Source organism: Hipposideros armiger, unplaced genomic scaffold (assembly GCF_001890085.2).
Source record: "Hipposideros armiger isolate ML-2016 unplaced genomic scaffold, ASM189008v1 scaffold_1102, whole genome shotgun sequence".
In the NCBI taxonomy this organism is placed as follows: Eukaryota; Metazoa; Chordata; class Mammalia; order Chiroptera; family Hipposideridae; genus Hipposideros; species Hipposideros armiger.
In genome coordinates this window covers 193034-207985 of record NW_017732452.1, presented here as the reverse complement: position 1 = coordinate 207985, position 14952 = coordinate 193034, and the positions used below count along the sequence as shown (strand labels likewise).

Sequence of the window (14952 nt, the reverse complement as noted above, 5' to 3'; positions counted from 1 at the left end):
TTTTACTGCCCTCATGATGAAATCCAAATTCCTTAGAATGCTCAACAATGCTCACTTCATGACCAGGCCCAGGCCTGTCTCTCCAAAGAGGGTACTCACCAGAGTAAATGATTCACATTGTTCAAATGGTTTCTTAACGATGACGACTAATGGGTTCTTTTCTGATCTGACGTTTGAAACTATGCTTCTGTCTTTACCAGGACATTTAAATTTTACCTGTGGTACTTACCTTGTTAGCAAATGGCTCCTAGATGACTTTGGATATGTAGTTGAAAAATATGTCACTAGGTCAAAAAACTGTATTTTTGACAGTGCATTGAACCATTATCTGAAGTCCTATAATTATGCCAAATTATTAAACCAGACCAAACCAAATCCAAAATTTTGCAAAGTTGTTGTGATGATGGTCTTCTTATAGAGATGTTAAGTAATAGATTATCTTGGCTGCGTTTATTGGTACTTGCACACCCATGCATGTACATGCACACAGATCCAAGTCGAAAGAAATTATTGACATAATGGTTTGAAGAGGAAATGTATATACAGGATTAAATTAAACTTTTTCATCACCCTACTGCTTCTTCGGAAAGTCATGGTCTAACTCTGCACTGTCCTATTTGGTACCCACTGGCCGCTGTGGCTATTGAGTGCCTGAAATGTGATTAGTCCAAAATGAGACTAGCTATGAAAAAAGACTGTAAACTAGTTAGTAACTTATATGTTTATTTATGTTGAAATAATAGTTTTATTTATTTGGTTTACTAAAATATATTTCTAAGTTAATTTATTCTCTTCTTACTTTTCTGAATGTAGCTATTAAAAAATTTTAAACTACATATATTTCTTGCATTTGTATCTCACATTATATTTCAGTTAACAATACTGATCTAGGGATCTTCATGGATTCAGTTACTCATTGAAAAAAATAAGATGTTGCAACACGGTAATTTTATTCCCTGAATATCTTTACACTCGCAGATGATGATCCTTTTTTCTCAGAAAATGTGTTGAGCAGTAACATTATATTGAGTATTTTACACAAATTTACTACAGCCTTCTTTCATGCCCTTATGTATAGATAGCCTCATCTGTAGATGAAAATTCACAAATAATTTTCAGGTTGTTGAAGTACTTAATTTACTTCAAGTGTAGATTATATTTATCGGTGATTCATTTATACATAAAAAATTAACACGTTTTCAACTGCTTGTTTGCAACCAGGATTTTCCATAGAATTATTAAACTCATTTTTTTTTTTTTTTTTTTACTCTTGAGGCCAAACTGTACCTTTAGGGTCATGATTATTTATAAAAGTTAGGGAGGATGTTAAAGTTGATCCCATCAGAATTTGGTCATCCTGTTTAATTATCCATCTTCTATTAAAGTTAATGCCAACTATAATATTTGTAACCCTTTTTTTCTCTCTTCAGCAACTTTAGTCAACAAGTCATGGGCTTCCTGTCTACTCTCGACTGCTAATGGCCTTGAGTAATTTTTATTATCTTGATGATAAATTCAGAAGAATTTATCAAAACACTCTTCCAATGTCTTTCAATTATAGATTCTCTCAGCTACCATAAACCCTATCATCCCTGAGAACAGACACGTTATGAAGATCTTGTAGTTTGAAATTGCCTTCTCACAATTATGTCCTCTTTTTCTGATTCTACTGTACCTTTGCTTCCACTGATTTATTTTTTTCTTAATTTCTTCTGAGACTTCTATTTTTCCTGGCATTTCCCTCCATGGTTTTTCCTACCTTGCTTCCCCATTTCTCTTGCCTGCTCTAGATTCCCCAGACATCCCTTTTAGCATTGATTTGCCCTTCTTTTGTGTACTGCACCCAACCTGTGCTATCTGGACTTAGCCTCCTAGACTACTAACTGAGTTTATGAAAACCAAGTGGCTGCTTGTTAGTTCTTTCACTTTTAGGTCAAACATTTAAAATTTCCTAAAATAGCCAGAACTTTTCTCTCTTCAAGTCACTGTTCCTTTGTCAATTTCCACACTCTGACAAGACATGCCTCCTCTTTTACTCAGAAGAATGAGTCAAACTGACATAAATTTTGTCAAGTCCCCATTTCTGTACTTTGTCTTTCTAAGCTTCTAGAAATATTTAAGTATCTAACATTCTCAGGTATTTTAACTGGTATTCAGAAATAAAGATGAATGCTCTAAGGAGCTCACGGTCCATTATGGGAAATAGACAAAAAAATAAATCACTATAGATTGAGGTATATGTTTATAACAAAGAGGAAATGCATGTTGTTAGAGCACAGAGGTGAGAATATTTGAATCTCCATGAAATGTTATAAGTTAAGGGAATGGTAAGAAATCTTCTGTGGCTATATTACCTTGTTCAGGATGGGTAGGCAGGTTTTCATTTGTTTGTTCTTTTACTGTGATGATGATCAATTAACTCTTCGTACACACATTCCTTTTTTTTTTTTTTTTTTGACAGGCCATGGGGCATTGAGAATGGGAGAAAAATAGTCCTTCTCTCAATGAACCACTAGTAGTGTCAACTCAACTCTATTTTTCTATTTCATCTTTTTTATTTAGTGGGATGGTGCTCCCTGTCAAAGATTCTTCATCTCTCTTAATAACCTTATATTCCTTTTGATAAGAGTCTCTTTAACTTGGAAGGCCATGATGACATGTACTTTTTTTTTTTTCACATATGATCCTAGAAGCTTTATTCTTGATAGCCCTGCACTAGAAACAATCCAAATGTCCAACAGGAAGTAAATAAGTATGCAAATTGTGGTATTATCGTGTGTGCAATGGAATACTACCCAGTAATGAAAAGGAATCAACTACTGCTACATGAACTAACATGAATGAATCTCAAAACGCTATGCTAAGTGATAAGAGGGAAACAAAGACTATACACAGAATGATTCCATCTGTTTAAAATGCTAGAAAAGACAAATTTAATCTTTAGTGACCGAAAGCAGAAAGTGGAGATTTGATGGCATTTACTTTTTAATCACCTATCTTCCCTTTGTATGCTATTAGAATAGGGGAAATATGTGCTTGAGACCAGAATGATCTTTACTAATGGAACTTGTGAGAAGAAATAAGTACATCATATTTATGAGCGTATTTGTTGTCTTAGCTGATACTTGAAAGTGTATTTTTGTGTTTAGGCCTATGTAGGATACAACAATCAAACTTGGAGCTAAAATTAGCAGAGCTAATGTGAGGGTGTAAAAGGTTTTCATCTTTGATCATTAGATGAATATGACAGATATATTATAAAGATCAACTCAATTGTGCTTTTCGGAACTGAGAAGGTAGATGTAGCTGTGAATTCTGCTTCTGAAGTGCCTCTCTTCAATGCTGTGATGTCCATTTGGTTACATTTGGGTCAAACCAAATAATTCCTCTCACCATTTTACTGTATGATATACTGGTAATATGGCTATTTTCTTCTGAGCACATTAATATGATTAGATTTTACAATGTTTAAAAGAATGTGGATGAAATGACTTAGATTTATTTTCAAGGAATAATTTGAATGTACTCTCCCTCTTATATTTAGGTTTAAAACATTATTTGTGGCTGGAGAACGATGTGATGTGGAGACCCTGGAATGGTCCAAAAAGGTCTTCAGAGTGCCCGTCCTAGACCACTGGTGGCAAACTGGTGAGCGTTTTCCATGCACGTAGATCAATATTGCAGAAATGGCTCAAAACCTGCCAAGAACTGGAGGAAATTGTGAACTCTGATCATAGGCACAAGCTCAGGATTCAGGTGGCCCTGGTTACAGTAGAAATAAGCAAGAATTGATTATCCTATTGTTAAAAACATATTCCTAAATGACATGGATGCCACCATTCTCTTGGTCTCTAGGTATAAAGCACTGAAGACGTCTTTTGGTTCTCCTCTTTGTTTGCTCTATCCAGTAAGTTACTAAATCTCAGGTTTTCCTTTGAAGTGTCTGTTGGATTCATCTTACCCTCAGAGCTCCCATTGCCTTTGAGCTGTGGCAGCCTCATTATCATTTGCCCTGATTTAAATTATCCTCATCACTCATCTCTGTTCTGTCTGCTTTTCTCTACACCCTGCACGCTGCTCCAACAGTAATTTTTTTTCAAGCACTGTGTTCCTCATAGGATTTCTTGTGGTTCTCTGGCTCTCTTCTTGTGTTCTATAAAATGGAATCTTCTGCCTAGCATTCAAGGCAGAAAAATATGTTTTCCCCCTCCAAAACACACACACACACACACACACACACACACACACACATTCATTTACTTCTTTGTTTTCCTCCCACTAAGTGATTCTTGGGAAACAACTTGTTATATTACATAATAGAGTATGAACTTTGGTACAAAAAACAAAACAAAACAGGACAAAACCCCTTCTCCTGCTTGTTTTAAGGGATGATGTTGTATATATGTGAAAGTAAGTGGATTATCTAGAATCTGTTTTCCTCCTCACAATGTGTAGGGATTTTGTTGGGTTTTCCTCTGAACCACTGAAAATAGCTATGAGCTATGAGAGCCTTGTGCCTTCACATCCATATTTCAGTTCATTTCTACTTAGATCAACAAATCAGATTTAGCCTTTTATATTAGTGTCATCTGAATTCCCATCTTCTGAACAACTGGGGCATAGTATCAAATTTGGATTAAAAAATTAATAAAGTTTCTTTGCAAAAATTAGGTGTGATTTTTAAAATGGTTAAAATCTAGAACAAGTGAATGACTAAAACTTAAATTTAGTGTTTGCTAGGTAGAACACTTTGATTCTGATAATTTATACTTTTTGTATTTTCTTCTTGGATATTGCTCTTTGGTAAAGTGTGTTTTCTATATGCGCTGTAATATAAAACATAAAATAAATTATCAGAGCAGAATATATGTTTTTTAAATAAGATTAAAATAAAAAAGAGTTTCCATTCCCTTTAGTTTCATTTGCTAAGGGAGAAATTTCTAATTTAAGTTTGGATTTGTAACTATTTAGGAGATAAGACTGAATTGGGAGAAAGAGCAATGCTATGTTTAGAAATACATAAAAGCAAGTAAAGAATTATTGCCTCTGCAAGGAAGTGTATTTATAGAATTGATGCATGCCCTATTCACCAGGAAAGTTCTAACAGTTATTTCTTGAGCAGAAAGATAAAAATATTGTGTCGACTTTGAGGTGGTTTTCCTTTCCTGGTCAAAATGGAAAGGTTGTTTTCAAAAAAGAAGTGACCTTGCAAAAGAGTTTTGGTTTTGCCTTCTTAAAGGTGACTATGCCGAAGCTTGTTGAGGGAAGCCAACACATTAATAAATAAAATTATGATTCTTTTACTTGCTGTTGATATATTTGTGCATAACAGCCTGTGCAGATGTATGTAGTTAGTGCATTCAGGCTTACAAAAATGCTCACTGAATCTTGAGAAACAAGTATATGAGGTCCCTGGTGGGTACTGAGTTTCATGTGAATTCAAAATTTTTCTTTAATGTAATGTTGAGAGGGAATTAATAGCCACATTATGTCAGTGTGCTGTCACTTTAATCAGGTTTGAATGGCTGCTCATTACTGTGGAAAGCATACTGGATTTCTACTAACAATGACAAATTCTTTCCATCCCCTCCCCCCAATTCAATTGTATAGATTTTGATATTGTATCCAGTGACAGTACACAAATGTGTGCATATGTATACGTAGGTAGGTAGACAGCTAGCTACCTAGGTAGTTTTGTACTTTATAAAAGAAATTCGTCCTTGGGGATGCATATGTCAGCTACTAGCAAAAATCTAGTTAGAATCTTTGTTCATTTGCATAGAAGAAGTCAATTCATTATTTTCAATATTGTATGTTGTGGTAATTGTGAAGTGATACTGAAGTTTAACATTTGCAGTCCTTCACCTTTCTCAAGGTAATATCAAATTTATCTTAAGGTGATATCAAATTAATGTTAAATCACCAGGGGAAAAAAGACAAGTACTTTGTAGGTTATTTTTAATGCTTAGGAAAAACAAAGAAAAGTTCAATATTTCTAGCATATTCATGAATTTCCTAATGTTTTACGTATCAAATAAATGTGTAACACTTCCCTTAAGAGACATACCAGTAAAAATTGGATTAACAGCTGAGGAAATGTTAAACTTTGACCAAAGGAACACTTTTCTGTATTTCAAATTTCAAGTTTTCTACAAAGTCTCTCTTGTTATTGATTTAGAAATTGATTTTTTTAAATACAATTGCATACTTTTATGAGCCTTCCATACATTATATGATTTATGGATTTTTCTCTCTGGTTACATTAATATATGTGTACACACAAGCTGTTTAGACATTGTGGTGTATAATTAGCATTAGTAAGGAATATGGTAAGTGACTAAAATGTATGAATAAAAATTGATTTGTTCCTGTGACTTGGGTTATAAGAAGGGACACTGCAGTCAATCCATGTTATGACCATATTGGTTTTGTTACACAAGTGAAATTTGTATTTGTAACAACAGCCTTCCAGTGGCTGACATCCTCTTTTGGCCCATTAATATTAACTTTGATGTCTGAGTTGAATAGTATCTAAGATTCTAAATTGAGAACTAACCTCAATTGTGGGAAATTCAAGGACAGATCAATTCCTCATAGGAGCATTTTAATAAGGAGTTATCCCTGTTCTACACCACTGAAGCATTAAGCCTTTGTTTGGAATTGTAATAAATGTAAACATTTAGTGCTCTCAGGAAGGAAAGTGTCTTGCTAAGTTGAGTTAGGCAGATTGTAGCCATGTGACTCATAAATCTGGATAAAACATGAATTGTCATTCACCCAGATGTCTTATCTTCACAGTAACTTAGCCATAAGATAATTGAAAACATCTGGATGATTGATAGACTTTTTTTAGTTTCTTTTTTACATGGAGATAGAGAAACAGAGATGCTACAATCATAATTTAATAAGGGAAAATTAAGATAATAGATAATTTTTCTATTAAGATATGGTATTTCATGTGCAAAAATTAAACAGAACGTCATTATCCTGAGGTATACGATCACTAGATAATACACTGTACTGTTATAGATAATTTCAGTACTCAGAGAGGCTTTTTCAGAAATCAGATAGGGAGCACAATTTTAGAAAGAAAGAACTGTCAGTTTAGATGCATAGTGTCCTTTGTAAGAATTTTTTTCTGATTTAAGATGACTGGAAATGAATTGTTTATTTTATGAGTGAATGACCAAGTACAAAAAACAAAAGATTCCTTAAATCTCAGAGACTAACTACTAAAATGTAAACACAGTAGAACTTATTCCTTTTTGATATTTCTTTCTTTTAATCCTCTCCTTCCTTCCTCCCTCCCTCCCTCCCTCCCTCCGCCCCTTTCCTTCCTTTTCTACCTATTTATTATATGATATTGTACTGGTTTAGAAATAGTTGCAACAAAACAGCTTGACGTCCCACTTTTTAATGTTATTTAATCCTAGGTAGAAACACTTTATTCTTTCACTTGCTATCAGTTAGTTAATTAAAGACAATGGCTACAAAGTTAGAATATTTAAGTTCCACAATGCCTTTGATGAGGGACAACTTGGTAAAGGGTTTAGATCAAAAGAATCCAGGATTCTTTCCACCTGCTGGCAGGACATACTGTGTGGTTCTTGTCAGAAGATACAGAGCTTACGTTGAAAGTGCTTTAAGTGTCCTTCCCAGGTAGTGAAGAAGTCATTGAAATGACCTAATAACCACCAACCTGAGCAGCTCTGTGTGATTTTGCTGTTGGTTTATTTGTTTTGTTTCCATCACTTCAATGGAGGACTAAAATTCTTCACGTAATTTTTCCAACCCTAAGGAGGGATTTCAATGAGAAAACTTGGTAACCTAATGGATTGAGACATTGGTGACGTAGAAGATATTGATCTTACTTTATCTGCCTTGAGCCTTCTTTGCTGCATTCTTATATCTTGGAGTAATCACAGTATCCCTCTCCCTGTTTGATTGAACTGCTGCGGTTTTAATTGCAATTGCCGGTTCTGAAGTAACTACAATATTTTCTGTTTATAGCCTAAATTCTCCTCCGTTGAGGAGGAATCTGATAATTCTGGATTTTATTAAAGTGGACCCAAAGGCTCCAGCAAATTCAGTCATGCCAATTTTTAAATCAAAATCATTGATCCTAAAAGCACATACATCCTAAAACCATGTTATTAAAATGTGTCAAATCTCCTTGACATGATAATCTTTATTTTTGCCGTTTGGTAGGATGTATTTCCAGAGAAGGGACAACTGGAACAGTAGTTTTAACTATTGGTTAAAAATTGGTTAAGCTGACCCAATTCACCTTACCCTTAGGTTTATCTGGAAAAGATCTATTGGCTCAGGATTTTTAAAAGACAGTGATACATTTAATTTTTAAGAATCAAAACCACAAAATGGAATCATTAATTATAGTTTAATAACAGTTATCCTAAGCAGAGATCTCTATGGGAAATGATACGGACTCAAATACAGTACCGTCATCACTCCTAAGTAGACTAATTGTAAACAGTTAACCTGGATTTGAGAATTTGATAGCTAGGGTATCAAAGTTTAAACCAGTTTTTTGTTTTGTTTTGTTTTTTATTTTTGTTTGTTTATTTGTTTGTTTGTTTTGTTTTTTATCCTCCTGGTCCTTTGTTACCATTGCATTCTCTGACATTCCACATTCCACTTTTTGGAGTTGATATACTTATTGCAAGAAGGTTTCAGTCTGTCAGTCTGTAGTTCTAAGTTTTGTCTACAATAGGGAATTTTCTTCATCCCTGGAATTCAACATTGGAAGCTTTATGGCTCTTGTTATTTCTGCCTTTTTTGTTTTTAATATTTTACAACTACATGCTAGATGTATGACTTCTAACTTAAATGTATTAGCTTGCGCTCCTTGCAAAATCCTGTGTATTTTCCTGCAAAATGCCTTCCTACAGCTAATGCACGCAAGGCTCTATATGGCTGACATGACAATGAGGAAAGCGTCTTCTTGGTGACTTTACCTTTAGGATGCCATCTTTAATTATTTAAAACCTGTTCTCTGTGGTTTGGGTGCCAAAAGCCACTAGCAAACATTCCTCTGGCTGCAGATCTTGGAGTAAACTATTTCTTGTTCAACCAAATGCTGCCTTCCTAGGTTTTATTTTTTAACTCTTTGTCATCCACTGCTTCCAGGTTTTACTTAATAATTTCTGAGTCCATCAAATTTGTGCTATGGTGGTAGGGTTTCATTAACATGCATGCCTCTATTTTCAAAGACCATGGATTGAACTAGACTCTTGAAATGCACACTGTGGAAGTCAAAGGGCTGGGTTGGACTGGACTGGCCATATTGTTAATTGCCCTATGAACTGGGTTATCCAGGATACCCCTTATGCTGCTTTCAAATGGTAGAATACAGAGTCCTTAGTAATATGAATGAATTACTGCTTCTGCATTTTTTCTTTTCTCAATGTAATGGGCAAAGATAAATGTATCTTTTTTTCATTGATGGAAAATAAATTTTATATTAAACATGAGAAGTTGTGATGGGAGAACACAGTAATATAGACAGTGTCATCTCAGCTACGTTCAGCTAGGAATGCTGACAGTATCCATCTGGTGAGGGAGGAAGAAATCCTGATGTCATCTTTGTTGCCTGGCAACCACATTTTTTTATTTCACTTAGAGCAGCCTTCATTATTTAAAGTAGGTAATTTTGACTGATAATTTGAGAAGCAGGAGTTTAGAGGTAAGCTATGTGAATTTGGCTTGTGAAAGGAATAATTTTTGTCAAATGTAAAGTGGGCTTGATGAGGCTTTCTCATTTTGAAAGTGAATAACTGTTTACTGTTCATCCATCTAAACATGCACTTGCCAAGTCAAATAGCAGTCATTGAATCAAGACAGTTTGATCTTTATAGCATTACAATGTAGAAATAATTTCAAATCTTTAAAAAAATAATAATAATTTCAAGTTGGGTATTTTGCAAGTATGGTTACTATCCATGAAGTAGTATAGGTATAATTGCTTTTTAGGATCTCTATTTGTACTCCTTATTATATCAGTGATAATGTTTTGACAAGAGATGAAACTCTGGGAAATCGATTAATATTATAATATAAAGTTGGTTTGGTCTTTGAAATATCGTCTATTCTAATTCTCCTGCCCTTGGCAAGAATTATACATAATCTACTCTAGAAAGGTGAAAATATGTCATGTTTTCATAGATCTTTACAAGAGAAGGAGTTCTTAAACCCTCTCTTGACAGTTCTTACTGTCTGGAAATTTGATTTTTTTCCCTGTTGCGTATGACTCTTGTATTGTGTGGGTCTATCAGCCCAACCGAATAGTTCCCAATTCCTCTTTTGCTGTTAGTTCTACTTTGGAAAACAACAGGTGACTGTTGTTAAGCAAATGTGGGCTGAAAAAGTGATGCTGAATCCTAATAGGACTGTGTTTAAATTCTGGTTCAGCCACTTACTCTGTAGTCACAGGCAAGTCCTTGATCTTGGCTCAGGCTTTTTCTTATGGGCTTGTATAAAGCTTGAAATGAAGTGAAATATGTACACACAGTGCAGCAGAGTTCCTGGCCTATAGTAACACTCAATAAATATTTTTCTTTTCCTTTCTTTGCATAGCCCTTCTTGAATGTAATGGCCATTTTAGCATCCTGGCTTGTAGATAATCCAGACTCAAGAAAACTTGGAACATACAAGCTCAATCTATAGATGAGAAAAAAGTAATCATAGACAGTTTGATTTCCCATAGTCAACGAGCTAGTTAACATTAGAACCAGAACTCTTATTGTTCTGTGTTGTCCAGATTCCTCTTCGTATGTCTTATGTCTTCATTAATTCAGCATTCTTATCTAATTTGACTGCAGGTTATTTATGAGTTTCTCCACAGTCAGAGGCAGTGTGCTGGTGAGCGGGTAGGATAAGACCAGTGTCTCACAGTTTGAATTAATGGTCTGCTTCCAGTACAAAAAGTTAGGCTGCTTTGAATTAAGTATTTTAAACTGTAATTGCACCATCTCGTGAACACAAAGATTGAATTGATTTTCTTTCACTAGTACATCTCACTTTTTCTGCTTTCTTCCTGCTACCACCATTCAAGTTATTTATAGCTCACGGTATAGATTGTGAGGTGGAGAGAATGGTTTCTTTACAAATTGCTTCTATGCCCATCATGATGCTGTGATTAATATGACTCAGTGGTATTGGGCTGCTGAATTGATTTCTTTCCAGGACTTCAGCTCTCTGCATGGGCCACCAACCTCTAAACCCATATTGCTTAACTGTAGAATTTCTAGTACCACAGTGTGGGGCAGGCTGGCAGGTTTACAGATGCTTCGGGGGCTCTTATTAGAGCTGCACGTGTGAACGCCCCACCATTTTCTCCCCCTTAACCCTCACACACATCTCTTCTTTCTGTGTTATCTCTCTTTTTTTTTTTTAAAGATTTTTTTGGAGAATTGGGGGAGGGGAACAGCGCTGGGGAATCGGGGGAAGGGGAACAGACAAGTTGTTGTCGTTTTGTTCTTCAGTCTAGTTGTGGAGGACGTTGCCTCACTGACCCATGTTGGTATTAGCATTTCGCTCTTCCCAAGTGAGGCAGTTGCTTGCCAGCCTCTGCACCGCCGCTCTTGGCAGCTCACACTGGCTGCTGGCTGCTCACGCTGGCTGCCAGCCATACATGGTAGCTTATGGCAGCCCACTGCAGCAGGGGCTGCAGCCTACGCCGTCGCAGGTGACTCACGGCAGCCCAGCTCCAGGTCGAGCTGTTGTTCACCATCTTACCTGTAGAGGGCAGTGTCACTGGCCCTCATATGTGGGATCCGAACCGGGGCTCTGCTGCTCAGAGTTTGCATCCCAAACCAGCTCTTAATCAATGCGCCACTCCACCGGCCCCACTGTGTTATCTCTTATTTGCAAGCTAAAACCTTGGGGCTCTTTCCCCATATCCAAACAATCACCAACACTTTTTGATTGTGAGTCTCATCATCCACTATCGCTTGCCTGCATCAGAACACCACAATCTCACTGATGTCTCGCTCTGGGTTGGGATCCTCAATTTAGTGCTGCAGTTTGCATCTGAAGAGATTTTTCTAAAATGCAATACTGAGCAAATTGCTTCTGCTGAAACCCCTGGGTTCTCCCCTTGTTCCCAGAATAATATTCAGACTCCTTAACATGGCCCAAAAAACAGTTCAGGCTCTGCTCTGCTTATCTCTCTCTCTTTATTTCTTGTTATCACTCTTAGGGCACCCACCACCCCAAGCATTCCTCAGCTGAATAATTTGTAGTCAGTTCTTTGATGGTCTAACTTCACCTCTGAGCATGCTGCTATTTCTGTTTGGCACATTTTTCCACCCTGAACACTCCCTTCCCCTCAAAAAAAATGCCTTTCAGTGAAGTAGAAGATATTCAATAAATATTTATTGAAGGACTGACCTTTGAATATCATTCTTGGAATAAGAAAAGATTGGTAACAGAATTATAACAGTAACATACAGTTTTTTTCTTTTTCCCTGAATACTGTATTTCTCCTGCTGTCTGGTTCATTGTGGGATTGCATTCTGTGTTTTGCTATTTGATTTTTTTAAGAACCTTGATTTTAATAATGGAAACTGGAGACTAAAATCGTGTAAGAAATGTGTATTTACTAGTCAGCAAACATTTCCTACACATAAAATGTCAGAGACCATACTTTTTCAAGCACAAATGATTTTCAAGCACACAGGAAGAACCTGATTTCAACGGTAAGCTAAGAGAATACTTTTGTATAATTACACGTACAATTCTTTTTGAGAATTACATTAATTCTTTATTGAAAGACTTTGTAATATTTTTAATGGTGAACATTCCAACTTATCGATTACTGTGTAAAAAAAGAAAAATACTTCAAAACCTAGTAGCTTAAAACAACAGCTGTATCTCGTGATTTTGTGCATCAGGGGTGTAAGCAGAGATCAGCCAGGGATCTCTGTGCTCCAGGTACTGTTGGTGGAGACAACCCAGACAGTATTAATGGTGAACGGGTTGGGCTGGTCTGGTGGGTCCAAGATGGCGTCCCTCTCCTGCCTGGGAATGGCTGGAGTGCTGGACTCAGCTAGTACTGTTGATGCAAATGCCTGAAACTGCAGTTTTTATATTGGAGGATTCAGAGTAGAGGGCTGTATTTTACATGGCGGATTCCAGAAGCAGTATTCTAAAATTCTAAAGGCCTGTGCCTAGAAACAACATATCTCGTAAGAATCCACAATAACAAGAGATAAAGCAGTTAGAGTTTTGTTGTGTGTGTGGGGGGGTTCTTGTTTGTTTTTCTTTTATGAAGCAGGTACTAGAGCTGTTGGAAGGCACATTTGTAGGGCCTAGAGTCATCTGTTGACAAATTGCTGAGAGGCCTTAGGGTGTTAAGAAATGTAGTGAGTTTGAACTTCAGATGATTGGAGTGCCCCTACTGATAAACTAAAGTTGATAAGATATACTTTGAAAAGAGCAGATTTACTTTAACAGCTGCTTCCCTCCAGGGTGGGAGCAAGAAGAGAAGCATCTTGAAGGGGATATCTCTTTTTCTAACAGTTAGCTTGTTCCTGTTGTCACCTTGCTCTGTGTACCTGCTTTTAAGAACCTCACTCCCCAGGGTTGCTTCCTGTCTTCACCATTGCTCTTGTCTCTCCCATCAGTTTTGAAGGATAGCTGAATGTGAACACTTAGACACTTTTAAAAACGTAAAGGGAAAGATGCTGTTAAGCCTTTCAAACGTGGATCTCCTCCCATGCTTTGTGCTGCATGCAGGGAGAATGGACAGCATATAGCATGCATGCCTGATGAAATGTAATTTCATAAAATACCTTCCCATTTTTTTTGTTTTTTTTTTGTCTTGATGTGAAAATATTTGCTGATTCTTTGTTAAACATCAGAACTCTGCTCTGGTTGTTTGCTGCTGCTTCTCAGCAGTGACCGTATGGCTTAGCACCTTAAGCACTGGGCTGGGACTTAGGAACTGTGTTTTTAATGTTCAAGAGTTCATCTTCTGTTACTGATGCCAGCTGAGCCACCATCCATAAAATGTGAATAATAAACTGAATGGTGCTGGGAAGTAAAGAACGGCAATAAATTCTTCCCATCATTCTAAAGTAACATAAATGTAAGATAAATTATGGTAGAGACCATAGTGGAAGGAATACATTCTGAGTCCTTAGGAAGAAAGATGTCTATAATATTTTGAATTACTTTGAATCTGATTGGTTTGGCAATTAATCCCTCAGGTGTACGTATGTGTATGCTTGTGTGTATAATATTAAGCCAGTAGTTCTGAAACTTTTCACTAGCAATACTCTCTTGTCCTGCCTCTCCACAGATACAAATCTCATCTTTCAAAGATTCTGTTAAGTCCAAAATTGTATTTACCAATAATAACAAACGCATTCCTCTGTAGAAAAATAATCACTTTCAGAATTTACAGTTATTGCATAATAGCTGCTATTATTTTGACTGTTACAACTGGAAACAGAGAAAACAAATTTAACATTTCTGTTAATCAATGCTGGCTAATGTGGGTAAGTCTTTGGTCTTGCTGAAATAATCAGCATAGTATAAATGTATCTTTTTCCCTATATTTTGTGCCTTCTAGTAGTCTGGGAAAAACAGATTGAGAGCAGTTTGATAAAGCATTTGTCAATTCAGCTTCAGATACAGAGTCTCTAGGCACATGTAGTTCTTAAAAATATAGAGTATAATGTTGTCCATATACTTTTAAAAATTGTTGGGTTACTTATTCCAGAGACTAAGATATAAATAACAGATATATTTCACACATAGCTGTTATTTACCATGATAAAATAACTTTAGGTGAGTTAATAGATAATCTATTTTATAGAGATTTTTCTGTTCTTGTTTTCTTTATTAAATTTATTGGGGTGACATTGGTTAATATAATAAAATCATATAGGTTTCAAGTGTACATTTCTATAGTACATCATCTATCACATC

At 36.0% G+C, this 14952-nt stretch overlaps 1 protein-coding gene across 1 annotated transcript in view; it reads left to right on the top strand.

Moving 5' to 3' along the window:
* ACSS3 (acyl-CoA synthetase short chain family member 3) overlaps positions 1–14952 on the top strand; it is a 166523-nt gene that overhangs the window by 101607 nt on the left and 49964 nt on the right. Inside the window, exon 10 of the mRNA XM_019632234.1 lies at positions 3545–3648. Within this exon, the coding sequence (XP_019487779.1) occupies positions 3545–3648 (104 nt within the window). The remainder of the gene's footprint in view (positions 1–3544; positions 3649–14952) is intronic.